The 25,489-nt window shown below is 39.6% G+C and overlaps 1 protein-coding gene across 1 annotated transcript in view; it reads right to left on the reverse strand.

Moving 5' to 3' along the window:
• The window catches only part of LOC145414620 (uncharacterized), a 784,070-nt gene that overhangs the window by 553,101 nt on the left and 205,480 nt on the right, over positions 1–25,489 (reverse strand). Inside the window, exon 5 of the mRNA XM_080284146.1 lies at positions 1,168–1,327. Within this exon, the coding sequence (XP_080140272.1) occupies positions 1,168–1,327 (160 nt within the window). The remainder of the gene's footprint in view (positions 1–1,167; positions 1,328–25,489) is intronic.

Below are 25,489 nucleotides of genomic sequence, written 5' to 3' on the forward strand. Positions count from 1 at the left end.
CCAGTCTTTCATTTATGCAACAGGTCAGCTCTGGAACTGTCTCCCTCTGTCTGTATTTCCTGCTGCCTATGATCTCCAGTCTTTCAAACGCAGTGTGTCCAGGCATCTCAAAATGATCGGATCTTGAATTTGGCTCTCTATTGTATTTTGTTTTTCTCTTGGAGGGAACTGTTACTGCGGGCTCATGGCCTTTGGTTCCTTCTTCCTCGCAAATAAAAAAAAAAAAAAAAAAAAAAAAAAAAAAAAAAAAAAAAACATCTTAGCCCCAGGGGGAGAAGGGACAGATCCTCACTGCACCACACCATACGAGGGTCAACTGTGCAGTGCAATCAGTGATACCCACAGGAGGGCCCGACAGCAGAGCTGGTTTACCCCTGCCACATCATAATGGACCCATCCCCTTACCCGCACGACCTGATCAGCTGATCAGACCAAATGTGGAGAATATCCCCTCAGGGCTGCTTCATCATTTATTCATTCACAATTTCTCTCCATTCATATCTATCACGCACAGCCACTCTTCCTTGCTCAACAGACAACCCTTTCACATCCAACGCTCTCTTCCATCCTATTCGTGGTCTTTCTCTCAGCCTTACACCTCTCACATCAGATCTAGTTATCTTTTTCACCCATCGCTCATTATCCATTCTCCCCATATGCCCAAACCATCGCAACACCCTCTACTCAACTCGACCAGCCATCTCCCGCACAACTCCAGTTCTTCGCACTTCATCATTTCTCACTCGATCCATATGCCTCACTCTACACATACTCCTCAGACACCTCATCTCCATTACATTCAAACTTTTCCTCACTGACAGACCCATATTCCATGCTTCACCCCCATATAACGCAGTCAGTACCACAGCACCCTCATACAGCATTCTCTTTAGACCCACTCTAAGCGAATGACATCTAAACACTTTCTTCATTTCTCCCAGGAATATATATATATATATATATATATATATATATATACAAGAAAGAAGGATCCAATGGCCAGGAGCCCACAAACTGTTCCTTCCAAGAAAACAACAAAAACAATACAAAATCAGTGAGACTTATTAAAATCACTCATTGCACAATAAAACAGTATCGTAGTGTATACCTGCTAACTTACATACTGTATTTTACACAGTGATACGGATACCAGCCATTTCCACTCACTAAAGCACTTCCAGACAGTGACAGTGTCCATGTGAAAATGTTGTATGAGGCGGTACTGGTGAAGGAGGTAGACACAGAGGATTGACACAGGTCGGCCACCACAAACACTATCGAGGGCGAAAGCATTGAAGCCCCACACTCCCACCTGCGACAACACACACTGTCGGAAGTGAAGGGAAATGAAATTAGATACTCAGTGCTTTGGTGAAACAGTGTTAGACACACAGCAAAAATGAGATTATGAAAAGACTGAAAAGATATCTATAAAGCTAAACTCATACCCCTTGGTTGTGGAACTAGGAGAATATAGAATTTGCAAAAATTGTAAGTGCTGCAATCTTACATACTGTATACAGTAACAGAAAGTGTATGTGTATCTGCCTACTTTACCTAGTTGTGATACATAGGAAATGAGCTAAGCTCTTGGGGGTTCTCCATGTCCCAATCAATCAAATTTTGCTTTAAACTCATTTGAGTTTTTGGACTGGAAGCTCTCTTTGTCCAGGCCATTCCACAGGTCAATGCATCTATATGGAAAACTGTATTTCTTGATATCTTTCATGCAACTTGGCTTTCTCAATTTCTTCGATGTCCTCATTTGCTCCCCTATCCCATACAAACAGGTCTCTTCTGTCAATATTACCTAATCCCATTATTGCCCTGAACACTGCAATCATGTTGCCCCTCTGACTTCTTTCTTCTAAGGAAAGCAGACCCAGCTTTTCTAGTCTTTCCTTGTATGACAGAGCTGTCAGGCTGGGGACCATCTTGAATGCTGTACTTTGTATTCTCTCGATTTTGTTTATATCTTTCTGTTTATGTGGAGACCATAACACTATCACATATTCTAACCAGGGTGGATCAGAGCCATTATCAATTTTTTCATCATTTCCTCATCCATGTATTGAAATGCCACTATCATGTTTGTGAAGGGCTTATAAGTTTCTCTGACAATTTTGTTAATGTGTTTTTTGGGTGACAAATAATCCCGGACCAACACACCCAGGTCCTTCTCTTCTCTCACTCTTGTGACTCTTTCCATTCCCATTGAGTAATTCAGTTATGGCCTCTTAGTAGTGTACTTTTACCCACTTCCAGTATTTTGAAGTTTTTAGCATTGAAGTTCATTTCCCATACCCGGCTCCAATCGTAAATCCTGTCCAGATCATCCTGCAGCATTTTGCAATCCTCTTCAGTTTCAACTCTCTTCATGATCTTTGCATCATCTGCAAACTGGCTTGCATAAATATTCATTCCATCTACCATATTGTTTACGCAGATCAGGAATATTACGGGGGCCAGCACCACGCCCTGGGGAACTCCACTTGTAACTTCCCTCCACCCTGACATCCTCTCCTTTACTACTGTCCTTATCTATCTGTCATGAAGTCTGTTATTCATTCCAAGAGGTTTCCCTTCAGTCCTCCTATGTGCTCTAATTTCCACTTTAGTTGCTTATGGGCTACCTTGTCAAAGGTTTTCTCCAGATTTATGTATACACTATCCATCCCACTATCTCTCCTGTAGACATCAATCACCCTTGAGTAGAGGCTCAACATATCAGACACGATTTTCTCTTCCTGAATCCAAACTGACTTTATGCCAAAATCTCCATCTCCTTCAGATATTTTGCCCATTTGTTTTCAAGATTCTTTTGCACAATTTTGCAACCAGGCTGGTCAGGGACACTGGCCTATATTTTAGGGACTCTTCCTTATTCCCTCCTTTGAAAATTAGTACCACATTGGCCCACTTCCATTCCCGAGGCCCTTTCACTTTTTCCAGAGAACACACAATTAAACTGTGAATCTTACAACTGCCAGTTGTTCTCTTCATTCCTTTGGTATCAAATTAGAGATCCCATCAGGCCCTGCGGCCTTCCTTACATCTTGAGTTTCCAGTAATTTATACACTTCCTGCACTCACACTTTTATATCTTTTAGCACTACATTTCTAGCCACTCCCTCCCTCGCAGTTAATTCACTTTCTTTAGTGTGTGTGTTCTTACCTAATTGTATCTTTACAGGAATGAGTCAATCTCGTACTGTCACGTGTCTTAAACCATATTTATTGTACATATCCTTAAATTTGTGAATTGTTTTGGCACACACTATTTCATTTGGTAGTGCATTCCGTTGATCAATTGCTCTGTTTGGGAAACTGAATTTCCTTACATCTTTATCACCTCTCTTCTTATGCAGTTTTTTGCAGTGTCCTCTTGCTGATGCTTCTCCATATGTTAAGTAATCATTTATGTCTACTTTCTCCTTTCCTGATATGCACTTATATAGCATTATCATGTCACCTCTTTTCCTTCTCTCCTGTAGTGTTGGTAGATTCAGTTTATTTAGTCGTTCTTCGTAGCTTAGGTCCCTTAAGCTTGGTATCCATCTTGTAGCGGCCCTTTAAACTTTTTCAATCTTGTCTATGTGTTTTTTGAGATGAGGACTCCAGACTACTGATGCATATTCCAGGGTTGGTCTAATGAATGATGTTATTATCCTTCTTAGCATGTCTTTATTTATGTATGTGAATGCTGTTCTCATATTTGCAAGCAGTGTATACATGTTCCGTACCTTCTCGCTGATGTGGTCAGCCAGAGATAGTCTGTTATTGATAATCACACCTAGGTCCTTCTCTCTTTCTGATGTGTATAGGGTTTTATTTCCTAACTTATAATCCCAATCAGGTCTTTTTCTACTTTTACCAAACTTGATTACATGACACTTGTCCACATTGAATTCCATTTGCCATGTATTACTCCATTCATGAAGTTTATCTAATTCTTCTTGTAGCTCTTTACAAGAGTCTGTGTTAGTAATTCTCCTTTGTATTTTTGCATCATCTGCAAACATATTCAGATAGCTCTCATTTCCAGTGTTACTGATTATATCATTTATATACACTAAAAACATGTTTGGTGCCAGCACTGAACCCTGTGGTACTCCACTAGTCACTTCTTTCCATGATGAGTAGTTTCCTCTTAGTACTGTTCTCATTTCTCTTTTTATGAGAAAATCTTGCATCCAACAAAATAGTTAGCCTCGAATTCCTCCTTGATGGTACAGTTTTCATAAAAGTCTTTGGTGTGGTACTGTGTCAAAAGCTTTCTTGAAATCTAAATAGATACTGTCCACCCATCCTTCTCTTTCCTGTATTGTGTTTGTTACTCTGTCATGGTAGCTCTACAGATTAGTTACACATGACTTTCCTTTTCTGAAACCAAACTCTTTCTGTTATCATACTGTGTTCTTCTAGATGATTTACCCAAGCTTTTCTTATAAGCTTTTCTAATACAGTACAATCCCAGTTAACCGGGCGGCTTGGGGAATTTACCTTCCCGGTTACAGATTCTTCCTGTAGTTCTGATATTCAAATCTATACAAAGGCGATAATTATCACAGCAGTAAATACAATTCAGTTACTCACCACTCACATCAGGGGGCACACTCAGAGATTCCACCTGAAAAATTGCCTCGTAAACACACACCATGGTCATAATGCATGTGCATGCAATGCTTTGCAGTTCTGCAAAGTGCACAAGTCCATTCTCATAACTACCGAATAATTTGTTGTATGTACTGTACTCATAAAAATGGAAAACTAAAGAAATAAAACCCTGAATATTTATTGGTGAATTATCACGACACCTGTGTCCCCACGTGAGTTTTGTTTACGGTCCCGGCCCAGACTGACCGCCACCATTCCACCCTTCACACGCCAATCAGCTGTTTTGCACAAAATAAAATACAGTACATGATTTACATATGAAGTGCAAGCATATTATTTTTTTTTCTTCCAACAAAGTAAACCTTCATTCCTATTAACATTTTTTTTTCATCTCTGCCAGCACACATGCATTCTAAGATGAATTTATGTGGTGCAAGTTAGAGTCGGTCCGTTAGGAAGAAAAACACCGGCGTTTGCTGTTTGTTGATTTGCTCTCTCCCGAGATGTCTGGTTTACAAATTCCATGCCTGTCTTTGAAACATTTTAACCATCCAATACTGAAATCACACTCGACTTGTCTATTCGTTTACTGTGAAACTCTCTTGCTTTTTCTTATATAAGAGGACCAGAAATAGGTGCTCCCCTAGATCTTTCTAAGCAAAACCACTCGAATGATGAAGAGTACGCCTTTTTTCAATGGACTTAGTTGTCTCGCTTTTCATGAAAAATTCATTGAGCTTGGATGCCTAGGCCTTGATATCATAAATCGTTAAATTTCCTACATTATATTCAGTCATCAGTGTTTTATAATGTTCACCTTTTTCAAATCTGTTGCATATGTCCAGCTTCTGTTTCAAGGTAAGCACGACAAGCTTACGTTTAGTTTGCTCTTTAGGCATTTTGGAGTGTTGAAATTACCATCCATCAGAGCAACACAACAGCAAGAGAACTTGTTTACTGTCTGGTGGTAAAAAGCAGTCTGGTGATTTGTGGAAATTGTGGAGGATGACTGAATTCAAGTAGGGGAAAAAGGGAAGTGGAGGGCTGGTTAAGAGGATTTACTAGGGATTTACATTAGCCAGAAATGCCTTCACCTCACTTAGTCCGACTTCACCCAGCCTCGCGTGACACAATAAAATGGCGGTTTGGCGGTCAATTCAAATTGGCGCACAGTTATAACTTACTTACTGACATTTTTACCAGCCCTTGAATTTTCCCGTTTTTCTGAGTATTCCGTTTGTCTGGATACCGGATAGCAGGGATTGTACTGTACCTTGCTTACAACACTGGTCATTGATACTGGTCGGTAGCTGAGTGGATTTTGTCTATTTCCTTTCTTGAATAAGGGGACAATATTTGCTTTTTTCCAAATATCAGGTAGTTTACCTTGACTCAAGGATTTCTTGAAAATTAAAAATAATGGTTTACTTAACTCCTTTGCACATTCTCATAGTACCCAACATGAAATTTCATCAGGACCACTTGCTTTTCCTCTGTCTAATTTACTTAACTCCTGTATTACTTTTTCTGCTATTTGTATATCTGGTAGTATGCGTGGACATGCATGTTCCACATAGTCCCTCTCAAAATTTTTTTCTTCTGTAAAAACTAATTGGAAATTCTTATTTAGTGCTTCACAAATATCTTTCTCTTGTGTATAAGTGATTCCCTCGTCCGTAATGGATTGTATTATATCTTTTACTTTGGTTTTGCTTCTGATATAGCTGTAAACCAGCTTTGGTTGATCACTACTTTTATTTATTATATCCTCCTAAAACTGTTTTTGGGCTTCCCTTCTTATTCTTGTATAATCGTTTCTTGCCTGTTTGGTATTATACGCCCTTTCACTATTGTGTCTTCTGTATCTATTCCACAACAAATCTCTTCTTTCTTTTGATTTTTTACATTCTATATTGAACCATTTCTGTATTTTCTTATCTGCTTCTTTGTTCTGTGGGATGTACTTCTGAACTCCTATTTCATAAAATTCACAAAATTTTTTATATACAGCATTTAAATCTTGTCCTCTAAGCTCATTTTCCCAATCAACTTCTAAGAAATACTTCTTTAGGTCTTGATAATTTCCCTTTTTATAGTTTAGGCTCTTTTTGTAGCTTTCATTGCTATTAACTATGTCATATGCTATCATGAAGTTGTAATTTAGTACTGCATGATCGCTTTTGCCGAGTGGAGGGTGATATATTAAACTGTCAATATCATTTTCTTGCCTAGTAAATATTAGATCTAGCACTGAAGGTACATCGAGTCCTCTTTTTCTGGTGGTTTCCCTCACATGTTGCGTTAGGAAAAACTCTTGCACAAGATCCAGGAGCTTTTGGTCCCAACAGCTTTCTTGGCTAATTATATCTAGAGTATTCCAATTTATATTTGTATTGAAATCTCCAGTTAGTATAATTCTTTCTGATTTCCCTTCCATTTTATGTAGTAATGATCTTAAACTCTGAATTGTACTCTCTGCCAGGTCCTCATATTCATCTCTTTCCCATGTGTTTGATCTGGGTGGCATGTACAAATTGGCTATAATTACTTTCCCTTCAGATGTGTTGATCTCTACTGCAATCAGTTCTACTTGTGATGGTATATCTAGTTTTATTTCATTGACTTTTAGATTTTCTTAGTTAATATTATAATGCCTCCTCCTTTTTTTAAATTACTGTCTCTTCTCCACATATCGTATTCCTCTAAGTTTAGTATGTCACTGGATATCCTTGGTGTTAATTTTGTTTCAGTTAGGCATATTATTTGTGGTTCATTTTCTCTGACAAAATCATTCATCTCTAGTAATTTAGATACCATTCCATCCACATCTTGTTTATATACTTGTCATGACATGGTTTTATTATCTTCCTCCTTTTTATTCCATCCTGTTTGTGTATCACTTTTGTACCTGCAATCCTATTACTTTGTAAAAAAATTTCTTCTTCTCCTCTTCTGATCTTCCCTCATTTTTTGTTTTTGCTTCCTCCCTTTTCTCTTTCAGTAATTCTAGTTCCTCTTGTGTTAGGCATCTTTTTATCCAAACATTTTTGAACTCCTCTTTTTCCATAAGATTCTTTGCATTTTTTAGTATCTCCTCCACAGTGTTTACACTCTGGAAAGTCACCTTAAGAGGTCTTGTCCTGCTTTTCTTGTATTTCCCTAACCTTTTGTGTTCCTCTATGTCTTTACTACAGATTTCCTCTGATACTTCTTTCAGTAAGCTCATTACATTTGCCATCTCCTTTTTGTCTCTTGTGATCTTGTTTTTTACTTCTTCCTCTTCTATACCAGTGATTACTATAGATTTGTTTATATCTACTGAATCTCTGACTAACTTAGGATTGTTTTGGATTATTCTTTTCACTTCCTGTTTAATACTTTTTTCCTCCACTCTTGTTTCAAAGTCTTTCTTTACTTTCACCATTTCAGCATACGTGGTTTCCACATCATTTTTGTAGCTTTGCATAGCTTCATTCACCTGTGTTATCGTCTCCTCAATATCACTGCTTTAGTCTATCAGACTGCTTACTTCCCTAATAGTCTCTGTGTCATTTTTGAACTCTTCCATAACACTCTCGTGATTGACTGCTGTACTTGCCATTTCACTCATTTTCTTCCTAAGTGTAATCAATTCCACTGTTAGTTCACTGATGGTTGCATGTGTGTGTGTGTGTGTGTGTGTGTGTGTGTGTGTGTGTGTGTGTATTTACCTAATTGTAGTACAGGTAACTCGCACGGAACACGATCTCACGGAACGCGCTCGCAATTATACACGGTAAGGGCTGGGATACATATAAGACAACGTAAGATTAAAAAACCATTATGAAAACTACAAATTAACGCAGGAGAGGCCTTTGAAAGATCAAATCCTCGAACGTCACCGCAGCGCGAGGTTTGTTTTGATTACGTGACGATCTAGGCGGGAAATTATTCAGTGAGTGAGACATTCCCGAGTACAGTTGCACAGTATTTGTAAGTTAAATATTTACAGTACTGTACTGTTCTGGTAAGTTTATGTGCAACTAAAAGTACTATTAAATAACGTTAAAGCAAGAAATAAAGTCTTATAACCACTTTACCTGATAGGCGTCGGAATATTGCCTTATTTATTTGTTCGTTTTTTCCACAATACTGTACAGTATTTGTAAGTTAAATATTTACTGTTCTCGTATGTACTGTACTTGTAAGCACTTAAATAAAGTTAAATAATTAAATAAAGCCTTGTAACCAGTTAACCCGAATTATATGATTACCCATGATCGGCGTCGGAATACTGCCTTTTTTGTTTGTTCGTTAAAGACATAATAAAAGAAAAATACATTTTTGTCTTGGTATCTTTACCTATTTGCTCAGGTTTGCTGTAATGGTTTGGATCATTTGATGCAATGCAACTTGTAGAAAACCGTGAATAAACTTTCGGGAAGTGAATGAAAATCTGGGACATGAGACTGACCTTGACTTCACCCTCTCAGGCTCTCATGTATCATCTGTCAGTTCACCACCTGCTATCGTGATGAGTGGATGTACGATTTTTTCGCTCGTGGCCATGCCTAACCACACATAGGTACACCCATTATCTCGACCCAGACAGAAAATACAATCTTTTTCCTCCCTAGCAAAACACAAACAACCACCCTGTTTACGAGACAGCAATATATATTGCGAAAATAACAAGATAAAATGATAAAGATGAACGTAAAATGATAGAGAAAGATGAACATGTTATGACGGAAGAAGTACGTTTTCCCCGTCTGTAAACGTATTTATTTCTGCTTTGTATCTGTATTCGTAATAATTAGACTTATTGTTAGTTCTGAAACTGCATTACGATTCTATTTTTAGCCATTCTCGTGGTGTGGGAGCTGGAAGTTGTGACACAACTTCCTTATTGCTAATCGGACTGACCCTCCACTTCATTCTCCCGTGGCAGAGTCTAGCCTTGGAGGACGTGCAGTTTTCTCATTTAGGACTGAAAATTCAACTCTTTCGCTCCCTTTTCCAAGCATGGGCACAACGATAACGTAAAAAATAACTCGAAACTACTGTAAATATATATCAAAAAGGTGAAAATGTATTCAATAACATTTTTTTTTTTTTCAGCCATTCTTAACAGATTATGTACTGAAATCATTCGATATCACAGTACTGCACTTCTAAGTTAAATATGTACTGTTCTGGTATGTACTTGTAAGTTAAAGCACTGGTACCAGTTAACCCGATTTATATGATTACCTATGATCGGCGTCGGAATGTTTCCTTGTGTTTACGTACAGTATTTGTGTGTTGAAGTTTTGCTCTGGAGTACTGTATTTGTGAGTTATAACATTAAATAAACCTTCTAACCACTTAAAGTGCTTTCTAGTGATTACCAGTGACAGATAACAGCAAAACAACACATTTGGGGGGTCTAGGGAGCAAAATACGGAGTAGTTTAAATATACGCGATTTCGCACCTAACACGGCACGGTAGGAACGAAACCCACGTGTTCCATGCGAGTTACCTGTATACAGGAATTGAGCTAAGCTTGTGTTGTCCTGTCTCCATATCTACATTTGTCTAGTCTAGTTTTAAACACATGAATGATTTTTGCCTGCACCACCTCTTCATCTAAGTCATTCCAAATACAGTAAGACCTCATTATAATGGACCAATTGGGGCCAAAGCCATTCCAAAAAAAGCGAAATTCCGATAAAAGTGACATGTGGACTTCCCCCTGCTGATGCAGACTTTTTCCAATATAGGCTATCAGACATTAGTCTGGATCGCACCAACGGTTTCTGAACGGTTTTCTCTACCATTGCTGTATTGTACTGTATTATACCTTCACTACAATAATCAAATGGTATAATATATATAACAATACTGTACTGTACACTGATAAACATGTCTTTTATTTACCTTATTGTGGTGAACATACCTGAAGTAGTCAGGCAGTCCGGACTGCTTCTGGCTTTATCGGACTTTTTCCGATATATAGGAATTTAGTCTGATAGCTCCTCAAGTCCGATAAAATCGAATTCTGGTGTGCTGAAGTCCGTTATAATGAGGTTTTACTGTGCTTATGCTTCTATTTGGGAAACTGAACCTTTTAAGATCATTAACATATCTACTTTTCCTCAACTTGAAGTCAAGATCTCTTGTTCATCCATCAACCAACACAAAAAGGTATAATTGTTTCTTTATACAAAGGAAAAGGGGAGACAGGAGTATGTGGTAACCATAAGGGTATTTGCCTTCTTAGTGTGACTGGAAAAATATATGGTAGAATACTCATTGATGGGGTTAGGCATATAACAGAGGAGCTAGTTGGAGAAGAACAAGAGGAATTTAGGAAGGGAAAAGGGTGTGTAGATCAGATATTTGTTCTAAGATGTTTAGTGAAGAAGTATCTAGAGAAGGGAAAGAAAGTGTATGCTGCCTTCATGGACTTGGAGAAAGCTTATGACAGAATAGATAGGCAAGGTATGTGGAAGGTATTAAGAATATATGGAGTGGGAGGGAAATTGTTGAGTGCTGTGAAGAGTATGGACAAAGGAGCCAGGGCTACAATGCAAGTGGATGGTATGCTGAGTGAGTTCTTTTATCTAAATGTGGGACTGAAAGAGGGATGTGTGATATCTCCATGGCTGTTTAACCCACCCCATCCCGGCCGATTTTCCACCACTGACCCCCCCCCCCCATCCCGGCCAATTTTCCACCACTGACCCCCCCCCCCATCCAGGCAGATTTTGGATTTATTTTTTGGGGGGTTCAAACCTCTGCTTTTGGTGAGAAACAAAGGCAGATCACAGAGAAAGTGCTTACCTGAGAGTAGAAATGGTCAAAATAGGTGAACCACCGAGTACCTGGTACCGTATTCCGTAAAGGCACTTGGCTGCTGTCCCGTTTTCTACAGTTGAGGTACGTATTGGAAATCACTCAGAATTGGTAGATATTTATTAATTTGGAATAAAATAACATGTAGTACATGAATATATTTGTTTTCACACAAAAATATTAGCAAAATAAGCATTGTTCCATTGATTAAGCATAGCGAAATCGCCCAAATCGGTCACTTATGATTTGCTATGACTGTTGTTTCAACATACTGTACCTTTCATTTTCTCTACTTACATAATACTTTTCCACTAACATTATACCAGTTTCCACTTTATAAAACTGTTATCACATATTTAAAGGTCTTACGATTATATTTAGCATAATATTAGCGCATGTTTACATAGTGAGCGAACTCACTATGACTGTTGTTCCAACTTACATTCTCTTTTTTCAATTTATATAATGCTTTTTCACTAATCTTACACCCGTTTCCACTTTATATAGTTGTTATCACGTATTTACAGGCCTTACTATCATGTTGAGCGTCATATTATCGCATATGTACAATGAAAGACAAAACTATCTTTCCAGTTCCATCCAAAGATAATTTACACCTGGCGATATACAACGAAAACCCAATCTCTACTACTGCGTGTTGCAAATGGTTCGATTTTTCCGCTATATGTTCATCAAACTTTGGGAAGATAGTTGTGTCTTTGTACGTAGTGAGTGAACTCACTATGACTGTTGTTTCAACTTACACTCTATTTTTCAACTTATATAATACTTTTCCACTAACATTACACCCGTTTCCACTTCATATAAATGTTAACACGTATTTACTGGCCTTACTATTATACTGAGCATCACATTATCGCATATGAACACTGAAAAAAAAAAATTATCTTTTGAGTTCCGTCCAAAGATAATTTACACCTGGCAAAATACAATGAAAACCCAATCTCTACTACTGCATGTTGCAAATGGTTCGATTTTTCCACTATATGTTCGTCACACTTTGGGAAGATAGTTCTGTCTTTGTACATAGTAAGTGAACTTGCTATGACTTGTTTCAACTTGCACTCTATTTTTCAACTTATATAATACTTTTCCACTAACATTACACCCGTTTCCACTTTATATAATTGTTATCACATACTTACAGGCGTTACTAATATATTGAGCGTCATATTATCACATACGTACAGGCCTTATTTTTACAGTGAGCATCATATTATCGGATGCACACATAATATCAGTAATGTAACAAGGTGTGATATTCCTTGTCAGGATGGGGAGGAGAGGGAGGTGGGAGGGGTTGGGGAGGTGGTGAGCGGAGTCCTTCCCCACTCGCGCTCCTCTTCCCTCTCCCTTTTCCTTTCCTCTTTCCCTTCCCTTTCTTTCCTTTCCCTACACCACAGGGCTGTGGGGAGGAAATGCGGGAATACTGCGGGGCGAAAGACATGCTAGGGGGCTCTCGCCTGCCTGCTGCCCACATACAAAAGGTGCTCTCACTGCCTCTCACCCACCACCACTTTCCCTTTCACCCCTCACTCCTGCCACACCACTCGTGCCTTCCCCAGACAACACAGAAGGACCATACCTTATTCTCCTTCTCACCGCACCTTGCCTGCATATATACACCGAAAATCATGCACAAAATTTGAAAAATTTGCAAATGACGGACCTCGCAACTGCAAAACGTATGGATACGTCGGGTGTCACCGTGACAAAACATGGGAATGTATCCATATGTCATTGGGACACCTTGGGTTAATATGTAGAGTTGGAGAAACTCCACGTGAGACACTGTTTAGAAGGCAGCAGGAGCGGCAAATAATTTGATCTGGTAACAGTGTTGTGATACAGGAGGAGTGGCAAGTGCGGGGTACGTGAGGGATTGGGGGAGGGGGTAGTGGGGGGTAGCTGTGTGGTGGGAGGGGTGGGACGTGAGGGATGGGGGGGTAGTGGGAGTAGCTGTGTGTTGGGAGGGATGGGAGTGGGGATAACAGAGTGTTGGGGAGAGGCTTAGTAGCCATTTAATGTAACATAATTTGCTTTAATTTTAAGTGTGTTTTTATGACAGGAGAACACACAAAGTAGCAACAAGCTGTAAAGTGATGGTTCATGACATGATGAAAATGGTCAGTTCAGTGATTATGCAAGGCTGACACAAACACACAGACATCATTAACACGTAACCTAATATAATGACTCGCTCCCCCTTCGGTATCTATAACATCCCTATTGTAACACATAGACTAATATCAGACGTTTACCTCAGATACTTCTCAGGAAAGTTGCTCATACATTCTTAATTGTAACGTAGATATGTAATGTATGAAAAATAATGTATATACAATATTCCATTTCCTCATTGTTTCAGTCAACCATTAGTATTTTTTCCCCTTAGTAGTTTTTTTTTACCCCAAAAGGCATTAAAGTATGTTAGATATAAAGACAAATGTATCTTTGTTAGCTGTCAATGTGAATTTGATATATTTCCTAAACCGTAGGCACATGTTGCCTGCTTGTCACAAACTAATTTAAGCATAAACCAGACCTAGACCTTTTCAGGTCAATCAATAGCGTCTGCGTGTATGAGTGTTTTGCAGTGTATAATACATGGTCTCTCGATTTCTAACTTTCTCAGTTAATCTCACAAAGACTCATAAGTAGGCTTAAGATAATCATGCATTTGCATAGGTGCATATGAAAATGCATACTCTTGCCATTTATGATCATAAGTGCATATTCCTACTTTTTTGTATGTTTATACGGCATATTCTTTGAAATTTCCTGGGTATTATAACAAACTCTTCAACCTCTAATATATTTAAAGTCATAATATCCATCAGATCATAGTGCATTTTAAACTCATTAACTGGCTGTGGCTGGGAAGGCCATGACTTGATAGTCAGTAGACAGCAACTGAATGAGATGGATTCGTGTATCACCACTTGACTCTCCAGAGTCTGAGATGCATGCATGATCTGCGACTAATATATGCATAAGAGTGGCCGACCCCACCAGGAACACAGGCAACTATATATATAGAGAGAGAGATAGATAGATAGATATAGAAATAGATATATATATATATATATATATATATATATATATATACTGTATAGAGAGAGAGAGAGAGAGAGAGAGATAATTATATATATATATATATATATATATATATATAAAATCGTTGCCTTAGTCCTTGGTGGGGTCGACCGCTCTTATAATTTATGTTGCTGTCAGTAACTTCTGTCAGTTGCGTTCTCTTCCTCCAGGTCTAACTGCCTCAATTCTTTCTCAATTCCATCTCTCCACCTAATTCCTTGTTTTCCCCTCGTTCTTCTCCCTTCCACTTGACTCCATGCCACCTTCACAGGATCAACTTCCTCCATCCTGGTCACGTGCCCATACCACCTCAAACATGTCCATCTCTCCACCTAATTCCTTGTTTTCCCCTCGTTCTTCTCCCTTCCACTTGACTCCATGCCACCTTCACAGGATCAACTTCCTACATCCTGGTCACGTGCCCATACCACCTCAAACGTGCCTCTCTTGCTTTCTCCACAACTGACACAGCTCCTGCCTCTGCTCTGATGTCATCATTCCTTCTCCTCTCTCTCAGTGACACTCCCATCAGCCATCACAGCATCCTCATCTCTGTCCTCTCCAGCTGTTTCTCTTCATTCTTCCTCAACACCCAGGCTTATGCGCCATACGTTTCATTTTCGTTTCATCGTTTCATTTTTAAAGGCTCCAACATGCTTGCATGCGTCGGCCTTGATCACCAAATGGTGGCTCTCCATGCTGCACGATCCATTGCAGCCTCCCTGTTCAGTCCCTTAACCCTGAGGTCACACTTAATGACCTCGGCCCATGTCTTTCTCTGTCTACCCCTCATAACCCCACCCCCAATATTAACACTTCTCACCTTCCTCACCCAATTATCATCCCCCAACCTCTCCACATGTCCAAACCATCTCAATCTACCTCTCCTCATCACAACACCAATACACTCCAGTCCCATCCTACCTCTCAACTCTTTACCTTTCTCACCCAATTATCATCCCCCAACCTCTCCACATGTCCAAACCATCTCAATCTACCTCTCCTCATCACAACACCAATACACTCCAGTACCATCCTACCTCTCAACTATTTCATCGTAAACCCAGCCCCCCCAGACCTTGGACGCAGGGACGCACTACACATCCACCTAATCACTGTCATTTCTGTACGTCTGAGCCAACGAATATCCTCCTCCTTCACTGCCCAGGTCTCACTACCATACAACATTACACTCCTAACACATGCTGCATACAAAGACCCCTTAGTACATAGGGAGAGTCCTCTCAAATATAACAGGAACTTCCAGAATATGGCTTTAGGTCATTCCTCCATTTACCTCACACATCCCAAAGGGGGGGGGGGCATTCCCCAGTTTGGAAAGCACTGGTTTACAAGAACATTGGCAGCAGAGTGCTAATCCAACATTGTCATTGGTATCGACACATTCTATCAGTGACATTGTTTGCTCTTGGTTGTTAATAGTATTTGTTTATCCAAAACAAATGTTAGATCACACAGTACTAGATGGATTTCCCCCCCCCCCAACTCTGAGCATAGGCTTCACACCCTGTTTTCAAGTCCCAGTAGTCCTCCTACATACCACACACCTCTACATGTCACCACTTCGGCGCTAACACCCACCGACCATACTGAATACATGCTAGGGCTGTCTCATACAGGACTGGTGTATTGGTATTAGCAGGGGTATTTTTACATGTCGGAAGGTCTTGTGGTAGATCAGTAAAATCTGCTTTTTAATGCAATTCAAATCCTTAAACTGTTCCCTGCCCCACCAGGAATTTGAACCTGGGTCCAGTAGGACTGCAGGCCACCTCTACCAATTGAGCCATCAGAAACTCAGTAGACTAGAATAGTTGGGTTGAGAAACACTTCATGTTTAAACATAATGGGACAAATAGGTCCTTCCTTTGACCTAATTCCCAGAAAGAATTATTACTCAGCCATAATCTCCTCAACTGTGAGTTGTATGAGACAATAAGTATGTGATATTATCTCTTAGTGTGTGTGGAAGGAGTGGGCAGAGAGGAGAACTGCTTGCCAAAATTTAATGCGTGTGTGTGATTCACTGGGTCGGTCAGGATACCGTGATTGGTGTGATCGTCAGCTCATTACCCTCCAGAAAGAGAGCTGAGAGCTCATATAGTCCGATCTAGGGCAAGGCTGTGACCTTCACACACACATACACAGAAGAAAAAAATTTTGAGAGGGACTATGTGGAACACGCATGTCCACACATACTACCAGATATACAAATAGCAGAAAAAGTAATACAGGAGGAGTTAAGTAGATTAGACAGAGGAAAAGCAAGTGGTCCTGATGAAATTTCATGTTGGGTATTACGAGAATGTGCAAAGAGTTATGTAAACCATTATTTTTAATTTTCAAGAAATCCTTGAGTCAAGGTAAACTACCTGATATTTGGAAAAATGCAAATATTGTCCCCTTATTCAAGAAAGGAAATAGACAAAATCCACTCAACTACCGACCAGTATCACTGACCAGTGTTGTAAGCAAGGTATTAGAAAAACTTATAAGAAAAGCTTGGGTAAATCATCTAGAAGAACACAGTATGATAACAGAAAGACAGTTTGGTTTCAGAAAAGGAAAATCATGTGATACTAATCTGTTGAGCTACTATGACAGAGTAACAAACACAATACAGGAAAGGGAAGGATGGGTGGACAGTATCTATTTAGATTTCAAGAAAGCTTTTGACACAGTACCACACCAAAGACTTTTATGGAAACTGTACCATCAAGGAGGAATTCGAGGCAAACTGTTTTGTTGGATGCAAGACTTTCTCATAAAAAGAGAAATGAGGACAGTACTAAGAGGAAACTACTCATCATGGAAAGAAGTGACTAGTGGAGTACCACAGGGTTCAGTGCTGGCACCAATCATGTTTAGTGTATATAAATGATATAAACAGTAACACTAGAAATGAGAGCTATCTGAATATGTTTGCAGATGATGCAAAAATACAAAGGAGAATTACTAACACAGACTCTTGTAAAGAGCTACAAGAAGAATTAAATAAACTTCATGAATGGAGTAGTACATGGCAAATGGAATTCAATGTGGACAAGTGTCGTGTAATCAAGTTTGGTAAAAGTGGAAAAAGACCTGATTGGGATTATAAGTTAGGAAATAAAACCCTATACACATCAGAAAGAGAGAAAGACCAAGGTGTGATTATCAATAACAGACTATCTCTGGCTGACCACATCAGCGAGAAGGTACGGAACATGTATACACTGCTTGCAAATATGAGAATAGCATTCACATACATAAATGAAGACATGCTAAGAAGGATAATAACATCATTCATTAGACCAACCCTGGAATATGCATCAGTAGTCTGGAGTCCTCATCTCAAAAAGCACATAGACAAGATTGAAAAAGTTCAAAGGGCCACTACAAGATGGATACCAAGCTTAAGGGACCTAAGCTACGAAGAAAGACTAAATAAACTGAATCTACCAACACTACAGGATAGAAGGAAAAGAGGTGACATGATAATGCTATATAAATGCATATCAGGAAAGGAGAAAATAGACATAAATGATTACTTAACATATGGAGAAGCATCAGCAGGAGGACACTGCAAAAAACTGCATAAGAAGAGAGGTGATAAAGACGTAAGGAAATTCAGTTTCCCAAACAGAGCAATTGATCAATGGAATGCACTACCGAATGAAATAGTGTGTGCCAAAACAATTCACAAATTTAAGGATATGTACGATAAATATGGTTTAAGACACGGGACAGTACGAGCTTGACTCATTCCTGTAAAGATACAATTAGGTAAGAACAATTAGGTAGGTAAGAACACACACACACACACACACACACACACACACACAAAACTATTCCCTCCATCAAGAGGAACAGTAACCTCCCACTTCTTTAGTGAAACTTTTCGCACCCAATCCGGCGCGAACCCTAGTCCTACTGGATGGCGAGCGAAAGCATTACCACTATGCCAGTTGGTGTGTGTGTGTGTGTGTGTGTGAGTGTGTGTGTGTGTGTGTGTGTGTGTGTGTGTGTGTGTGTGTATTCTTACCTAATTGTATCTTTAAATGAATCAAGCTCGTACTGTCCCATGTCTTAAACCATATTTATTGTACATATCCTTAACTGTAAGGAGCACAAATAACTGTATACTTTGTCGGTCCGAAATGTGTTGGGAATCGACATCGAACGAAGAATGTGAAACTGAATGCCACCTTACGAGAACACGTGAGATGAAAGTACTGTACTTTTTCTTATTAATAAACATTTTTGTTCCATTTCGTCCCCTATAATTGTGAAAGTCATAAATTTTCGTCCAAGTGTACAGCCTAATAACCTTACCAAGTCAATTCATATTCCTCTAGTTTGTTTTCTGTAGTTTTCTGCCTATTTTGAGGGTGGTAAACTACCTTTCGCCGAAAGATTTCCTCTCTTATTATCATAACATTCCTTAAGTGTACATTTATTGCACATTTTTTTGTTCGTTCATATATGTGTGAAAGAGAGAGTACTGATACAAACAATAATGTATTCCATTAACCCCTTCATGACTGCCAGCCTTGAACAATGCTTTACTGTACCGGTGTCAGTGACACTGAGATAGGGAGAGCCATAAAAACTGCGAACAATTATGGGAAGGGAACAAAGGTCACTGGTATGTTTACATGACCCTACTCTACCATCCCAAACAGCCAGCCGGTCCTTTCATCCCAGATGTTTTCGCCGATATGTTTAAATGCTAAAGTAACATGCACCCTAATTTTATGTTTAACCCCATAACTGCAGGGTTGTTGGGAGTGTGCCATGCATGTCCCGCGGGGATATTCGCCCTCCGACTGACTTTTTAAAAATATTTGCCCAAAATCAGTTATTAGTCATAAAATATTATAATTAAATAAGCATATGGCACATACCTTCAGCTTTCTCCTGGGATGTTGGTTGAGCCTTCATCGTCTACCGTAGGACTTGTGGAGACTTCTGAAGTTGGGTAACAAAGTCTTCACTTTACACTTCCCGATACCCCATAATATGGTTACCACTGCCTGATATTATAACTACAAACATTATTCTATGAATTTCAAGTAGTTTGGAATCCATATTTAAAAAAAAAACACTGTGAAAGCAATGTAAATTATAAGCACATACGAGCTTTCCTCCCATGCTCATTCCCCGATGGTATTCTGAGGCAGAGCTGTCATTTATTATTTATAAACACACTCACACTTTATATTCCTAGTAGTTTATTACACTTATTTATATATACAATATTTATTTTAAGTTTCTTTCAGTACTAGTAGTTTATTTTCACTCCAGGCATTCACTTTCTCGTTCTGTAAACTAGCGAGAGAGCGAAGCTGTCACTTTCACTTTCATTACTCCCAGTATTTATACATGCTACAGCGAAACTTTCACTTTCATTACTCCTAGTATTTATACTCGTATTTTTATATTTCTATTCATTTACATCTCTATTTACATTCTCTATTTTATTTCCATTATTTACATTTCTATTTTATTTACACTATGTTATACACTGTCACTTGCAGTAACTTATAAAATTATTTTCCACTGTTCAGTTATATTTACATTCACTGCTTTCGCTTGCTGTTTACACATTATTTACACATTATTTACATTTCCACATGCACTGTTTTAGAGTCGCCAGAAAGATCGTAGTCACTGTCCATCATTTTCATTGATAAATTAACCAGTTCACGTTCCACAGCAGTCACTTAGCCCTTTACCCCTTTCCACATGTGGTTTAGCAGGGGTAGAGGTCACAGGGCCCTTTGCATGGGGCTAAAAAAAAGGCGGAATTGGACAGGCGCAAATCCAACGTGGTTCCACCTTGAAAGACGACAGTAAACTGAATGCTGTGGCCTAGGGGCATTGAAGGGTTGACAATGTCAGCGTGGTGACAGCTGCTAAATTATACTCTATGAAATAATTGGCAGGAAATCTAGACAATACATAATAAATTAGGTAGTTCCAAGTGAATGTAAATAACACTTAGGCTTCTTCCTTCCTTTCTTATATATATTTTTATTATGAGAACAGGTCATACGGCATATTTCACGGAGAAATAAACAGGAAAAATTAGTGAACGAGTGCACACGGTGTTGCCAGGTGATGATTAGCCCATTCCAGATATATGGCAGTATCAATTACCTTTTCTCTTTCTTTTATATATTATTCTGTATAAGAATAGGGCATAGGGCACATTTCAATGGATAATATGAGTGGAAAAATCAGTCCAGAATTTGTGTAGCACAGCACAGCTGGTCAGGCGATAGGGGAGGATAATGGAGGAGATGTAAGGAGGGGAGTCAAGGACAGGAGAAATATGGCTAAATTGTCAACAGTGGATGGGAGTACAGAAAACATTAGCAAAACAGAGTATAGCTGGACACTGGTAGTACTAATAGATGAGACAAGCCACCACTTGAAAGCCCGGGCAAATTCAAAATAACACAGAATCACAAAAGTGATGCCTCGCGGTATGATCCCATGCTCCCGAGCATCACGAAAGTAACGCTCTGCGGTTAAGGGGTTAAATGCTGATGTAACATGCCCCCTAATTTTACTAAATCTTTCACAAATCATAGCAAATCACAAGATGGGTTTAGGGAGGAGGGGAAAAAACCAGGTGTACCAGACGAGTCTTTTCACATCTGTAAGAAAAAGAAACAGACTTCATAACTTTGAAAAAATGGTTCCAAGGTCTGCCATGGGAGCACACAAATGTCTGAACTCACGAACATTGAGGGAGGTAAACATATGCTTTGCTGTAAGCAGTAAAAGCACCTTACCAAATCAGTTCATCCTGATAGTCTTGTTATATTTTTCTGATTATTTCTGGGTTGGTAAATAAACATTTCTTGTTAAATCTGTTTCCCCGCTGTTTTTAGCTGTTCTGGTGTGACGACTCTGTCTGATTCGTTAACATAATGGCAGAAGACACTGTTCTAATCTAAGTGTTTAAACCTGGCCTAACATAGCTTAACTGCACCTAATAATTTAACTTAACCTAATCTTCAATTGGGAAGTTGGGAAACGAAGTCCACATTTGAGTACAATGAGTTTTGTCCTTTGTGCTGGAAACAATCATAGGTACAGCTTTAGAACGTGACGATAATAACAGGGAGGAAATCTTTCAGTAAGAAAACGTAATTTCCCAAACTGAATATAGTCTGAAAAATATTGAAACAAGCTGGAGGAATACTGTATACATTGAACTGGAAAGGTCTTTCTAGTACTTAAAATGTACATTTACTGGTAAATAAATCAGTTTAACAGTACAGTACTTGTGTTTTGTTTCCGCCAGATTAATCGTGCTTTCAGACTAATCGGGCACCTTTTAACACCACGTAGCCTGGATAATCGGGGTATCTTTGTACTTTGATAACTATATTTCAGGGGAAGCCATCAAAGTCTATGTTCAATAGTGTAGGCTTTAGATATTATTTATTAGTTGCACCTTTAGTCAATATTAAACTTGTTTCTTCCTTGCTGTTGTCGCCTTTGAATTATATTCTAGCTTCACCCATAACTGTCTTCATTAATGACGGCGAATTGTATTGTTGCTGTTGTGATGGCAAACTGACTTGACGGCGAACTGTCCCGAAACCCCAGCCACCTCAGCGTCACCTCTCGCTGCCTCACTGCCAGCCACCTCACCGCCACCCCTCACTGCCTCACTACCACCATCACTCTCCCTCTCTCTCTCAATGCCTTCTCCTCAGATACCACTTGATGCAACATTTCCACTTTGTGCTGAATTTCCTCTTTTTTTCATTTCATTAGCATACTGCCGTTTCTTCACACCAAAACAATACTCTCTTTTTGCCTTAGCCTTTCCTCCCGATTTTTAAGGTTCTGGGCACTTTTTATCACCATCAGTACCTCCTGGCCCTCCCCCCACAACACCAGGCCCATTCCCCACACCATCAGGTCCTTTCCCCACACCATCAGGTCCTTTCCCCACACCACCAGGTATGGTAGAGGCCACTGAACCATGAGAATTTGACACAATGGAGCCAGCAGCATTCGTACACAATGGCAGGAGTGGGTACACTGAGTGTTGACATGACGTCATTTAAGATGGCAGCAGGTTGTGGGCGGACGGCGTGGAAAATTCAGAGTTCAAAATATTGCCCCAAACCCGAAATTTGTGCGTGAAACTCAATTTTTTCATGCGAAAGTGGAAGTTCAGGAATATTTGGTCTATGACACGAAAGTTGAATTCACGAAACCTGCTGTCGCGAAACCTGGTGCCCCACTGTATATTTTACATATATATATAAACATATACTGTATGTATATATATATATATATATATATATTGCCAGACGCCTCAATCCCGTTTGGGGTGGCCACAAACAAATCGCCTCCAAGTCGCCCTGTCCCCCGCCATTTCACTGCCCTGCTCCCAACTCACACCCCCTTCTCTCATATACCTCTCCACCCCATCCCTCCATCACATCCTCGGCCTCCCCCTTCCTCTTCCCCCCTCCACCTCACTCACATACACTCTCTTCGTCAGTCTTTCACCCTCCATCCTCTCCACATGGCCAAACCATCAGTGTATTCCTCATAACGCTTCCTATCACATCCACATCCACACCATAACGCTCCTTTATATCCTCATTCGTCAGCCTGTCTCTCGATGTGACTCCACAGGCTCCTCTTAAATAACTCATTTCCACTGCTCTCACTCTTGACTTGTGTCCTTCCAACAACGTCCAAGCTTCACTTCCATACATTAGAGTTGGTATCACAATACTGTCATGTAGTAACTTTTTCACTTCCATGCTCACTTCCCTGTTTCTTATCACTGCTTTCAAAGAACCAGCAACCTTTCTTCCCTGCTGTACTCTTTCAAGCACTTCACCCTCCAAACCTCCATCCTTACTCATCAAACTAACCAAGTACTTAAACGTACTCATATTTTCCAATCCCTCTAATATCCGAATGCCCAATATCTGAAAATCCCCACTAACCGGACATAATCGTCCTGGGATCCAATATTCCCAAAATGGGCCAAAAACCGCAAAAAATTTGAAAAAAATCTTACTTTTTTCCCTCCCGTAATTTGAAATGCCCGCCTGGCGCCGAACAGCTGTTACACCATGGTCCCTTCACCCCTTCCTTCCTCCCCCTCCCTCCTCCCCTGTCAGGGTTGCCATTTGGTATTTTTCATTACCAAGTGTGGGCCAATCTGGTAATGAAAAATTTGTTTGGTAATGAATCAGAATAATGCATTACCAAATGGATTTTTCACATGTATGAGGATACACAGGATGGAGATGGTGGATTGTTTGCTCTCTCTGATTAATCTGCTACCCTACATAGTGTGAAAATAATCAACATGGTGTTAATTATAAAGAGAGTGATTACATGTATTTCCACTTGTATATATAATTAGTGAAGAATACATGCTAGCTTTACGAATTTGGTAATGAAAAGTTAAATTTGGTAATGAAAGTTGAGGAGATTGGTAATGCGGCCGTTGCGATCTGGCAACTCTGTTACCCCGCCAATCCGCCATCATCAACAGTCACAGTCTAACTCCGATCGAGGGCAGATGCGGATAGCAGTGCAAGCCACAGGTGCTTGTTTTTTGTGAATAAACTGTGAATAAACTGCAATACCTCGCCACTAGAACACACAGGAATTTACAGTGTTATGCAGTGTTAAGAAATTAGAATTTACAGTGCAGAGGATTAACTGTGGACTGCAAACTGGCGGTTCAAACCAGTCCAGGAGCAAGGGACTTGTAAGTACCCAGAATGTTTAATATTGTATAAACTCACCTCTAAAACCTCATTTTATGGTTCTTTTGCATTTATTTCAGTCTTTTATGTCCCTTACTGGTGTGATTTGGGTCTTAAATAGGTGCAATGCATGTCCAGAGGGAGTTGTATAGGTGTTTTTCTGAGTTAGGGTCCATAAGTACAAGTCCATAAGCTGGGGCCCAATATCCGGACAGGACTACTATCCGGACCTGCATATGGCTCTATTACGTTGGATATTGGAGGGATTACTATGTATATACACTGGATGCTTGAATTAATGAACATCAGTGTAGCAGAAGCCCGAGATAACATTTTTTTTTTCCTTGTATTTTTGCCCCATTTAACGGAAAATTTATATTAAATTGAGCAGCATGGTGGAATTAAGAGGTGAGACAGGCTGTGGCAAAAAAGAAGAAAGCAAACAATGAATGGATGAGAAACAGGGGCATGGAAGAAGTTGAGAGGCAGAAGAGAGAGTTATACTTAAAAAAGAAGAAAGAGGTGAAAAGATTAGTAAGAGAGTTAGAAGAGAGTGGATGAGAAGTTTGGAAGGAATTTGAGTATAAAGTGGAGGGACTGTAAGAAAATGTTCTGGAAAGAGGTGAAGAGAGTAAGACAGGGTGGCAGTGAAGTTAGCAGGGGAGTGAAAGATAAAAATGGTAGATTACTAGTGGAGAAGGGAGAAAAAAGGAGCAGATGGAGAGAACACTTTAAAGAATTGTTGAACGTAGAGGATGGAAGTAATGTGAGTATAAGTCGCTGGGCAATGGCTGGGAGAAGGAGGGAGGTGAGGAGACAGGAAGAAATAAGTAGGATAGAAGTTGTAGAAGCAATGAAGAAAATCAAACTGGGAAAAGCCCCAGGAATTGATGGAGTGTGTGGTGAAATGCTGAAGCATGGGGGAGAGATAGTAGTACAATGGATGTGGAAGTTGTGAAGATTGGCTTGGAAGGACAGTAGAGTCCCGGATGACTGGAAGTCAGGTATAAGTATTCTCTTGTACAAAGGAAAAGGGGAAAAAGAAGTGTGTGGTAATCGTAGGGGCACTTGTCTTCTTAGTGTAATAAGAAAGGTGTATGGTAGGATACTTATGGACAGAGTTAGCGAAATAACAGAGGAATTAGTTGGAGAAGAACAGGGAGGCTTTCGG

The sequence above is a fragment of the Coenobita brevimanus genome, chromosome 100, assembly GCF_032717465.1.
Source record: "Coenobita brevimanus isolate Jiangsu-jjx chromosome 100, ASM3271746v2, whole genome shotgun sequence".
Lineage (NCBI taxonomy): Eukaryota > Metazoa > Arthropoda > Malacostraca > Decapoda > Coenobitidae > Coenobita > Coenobita brevimanus.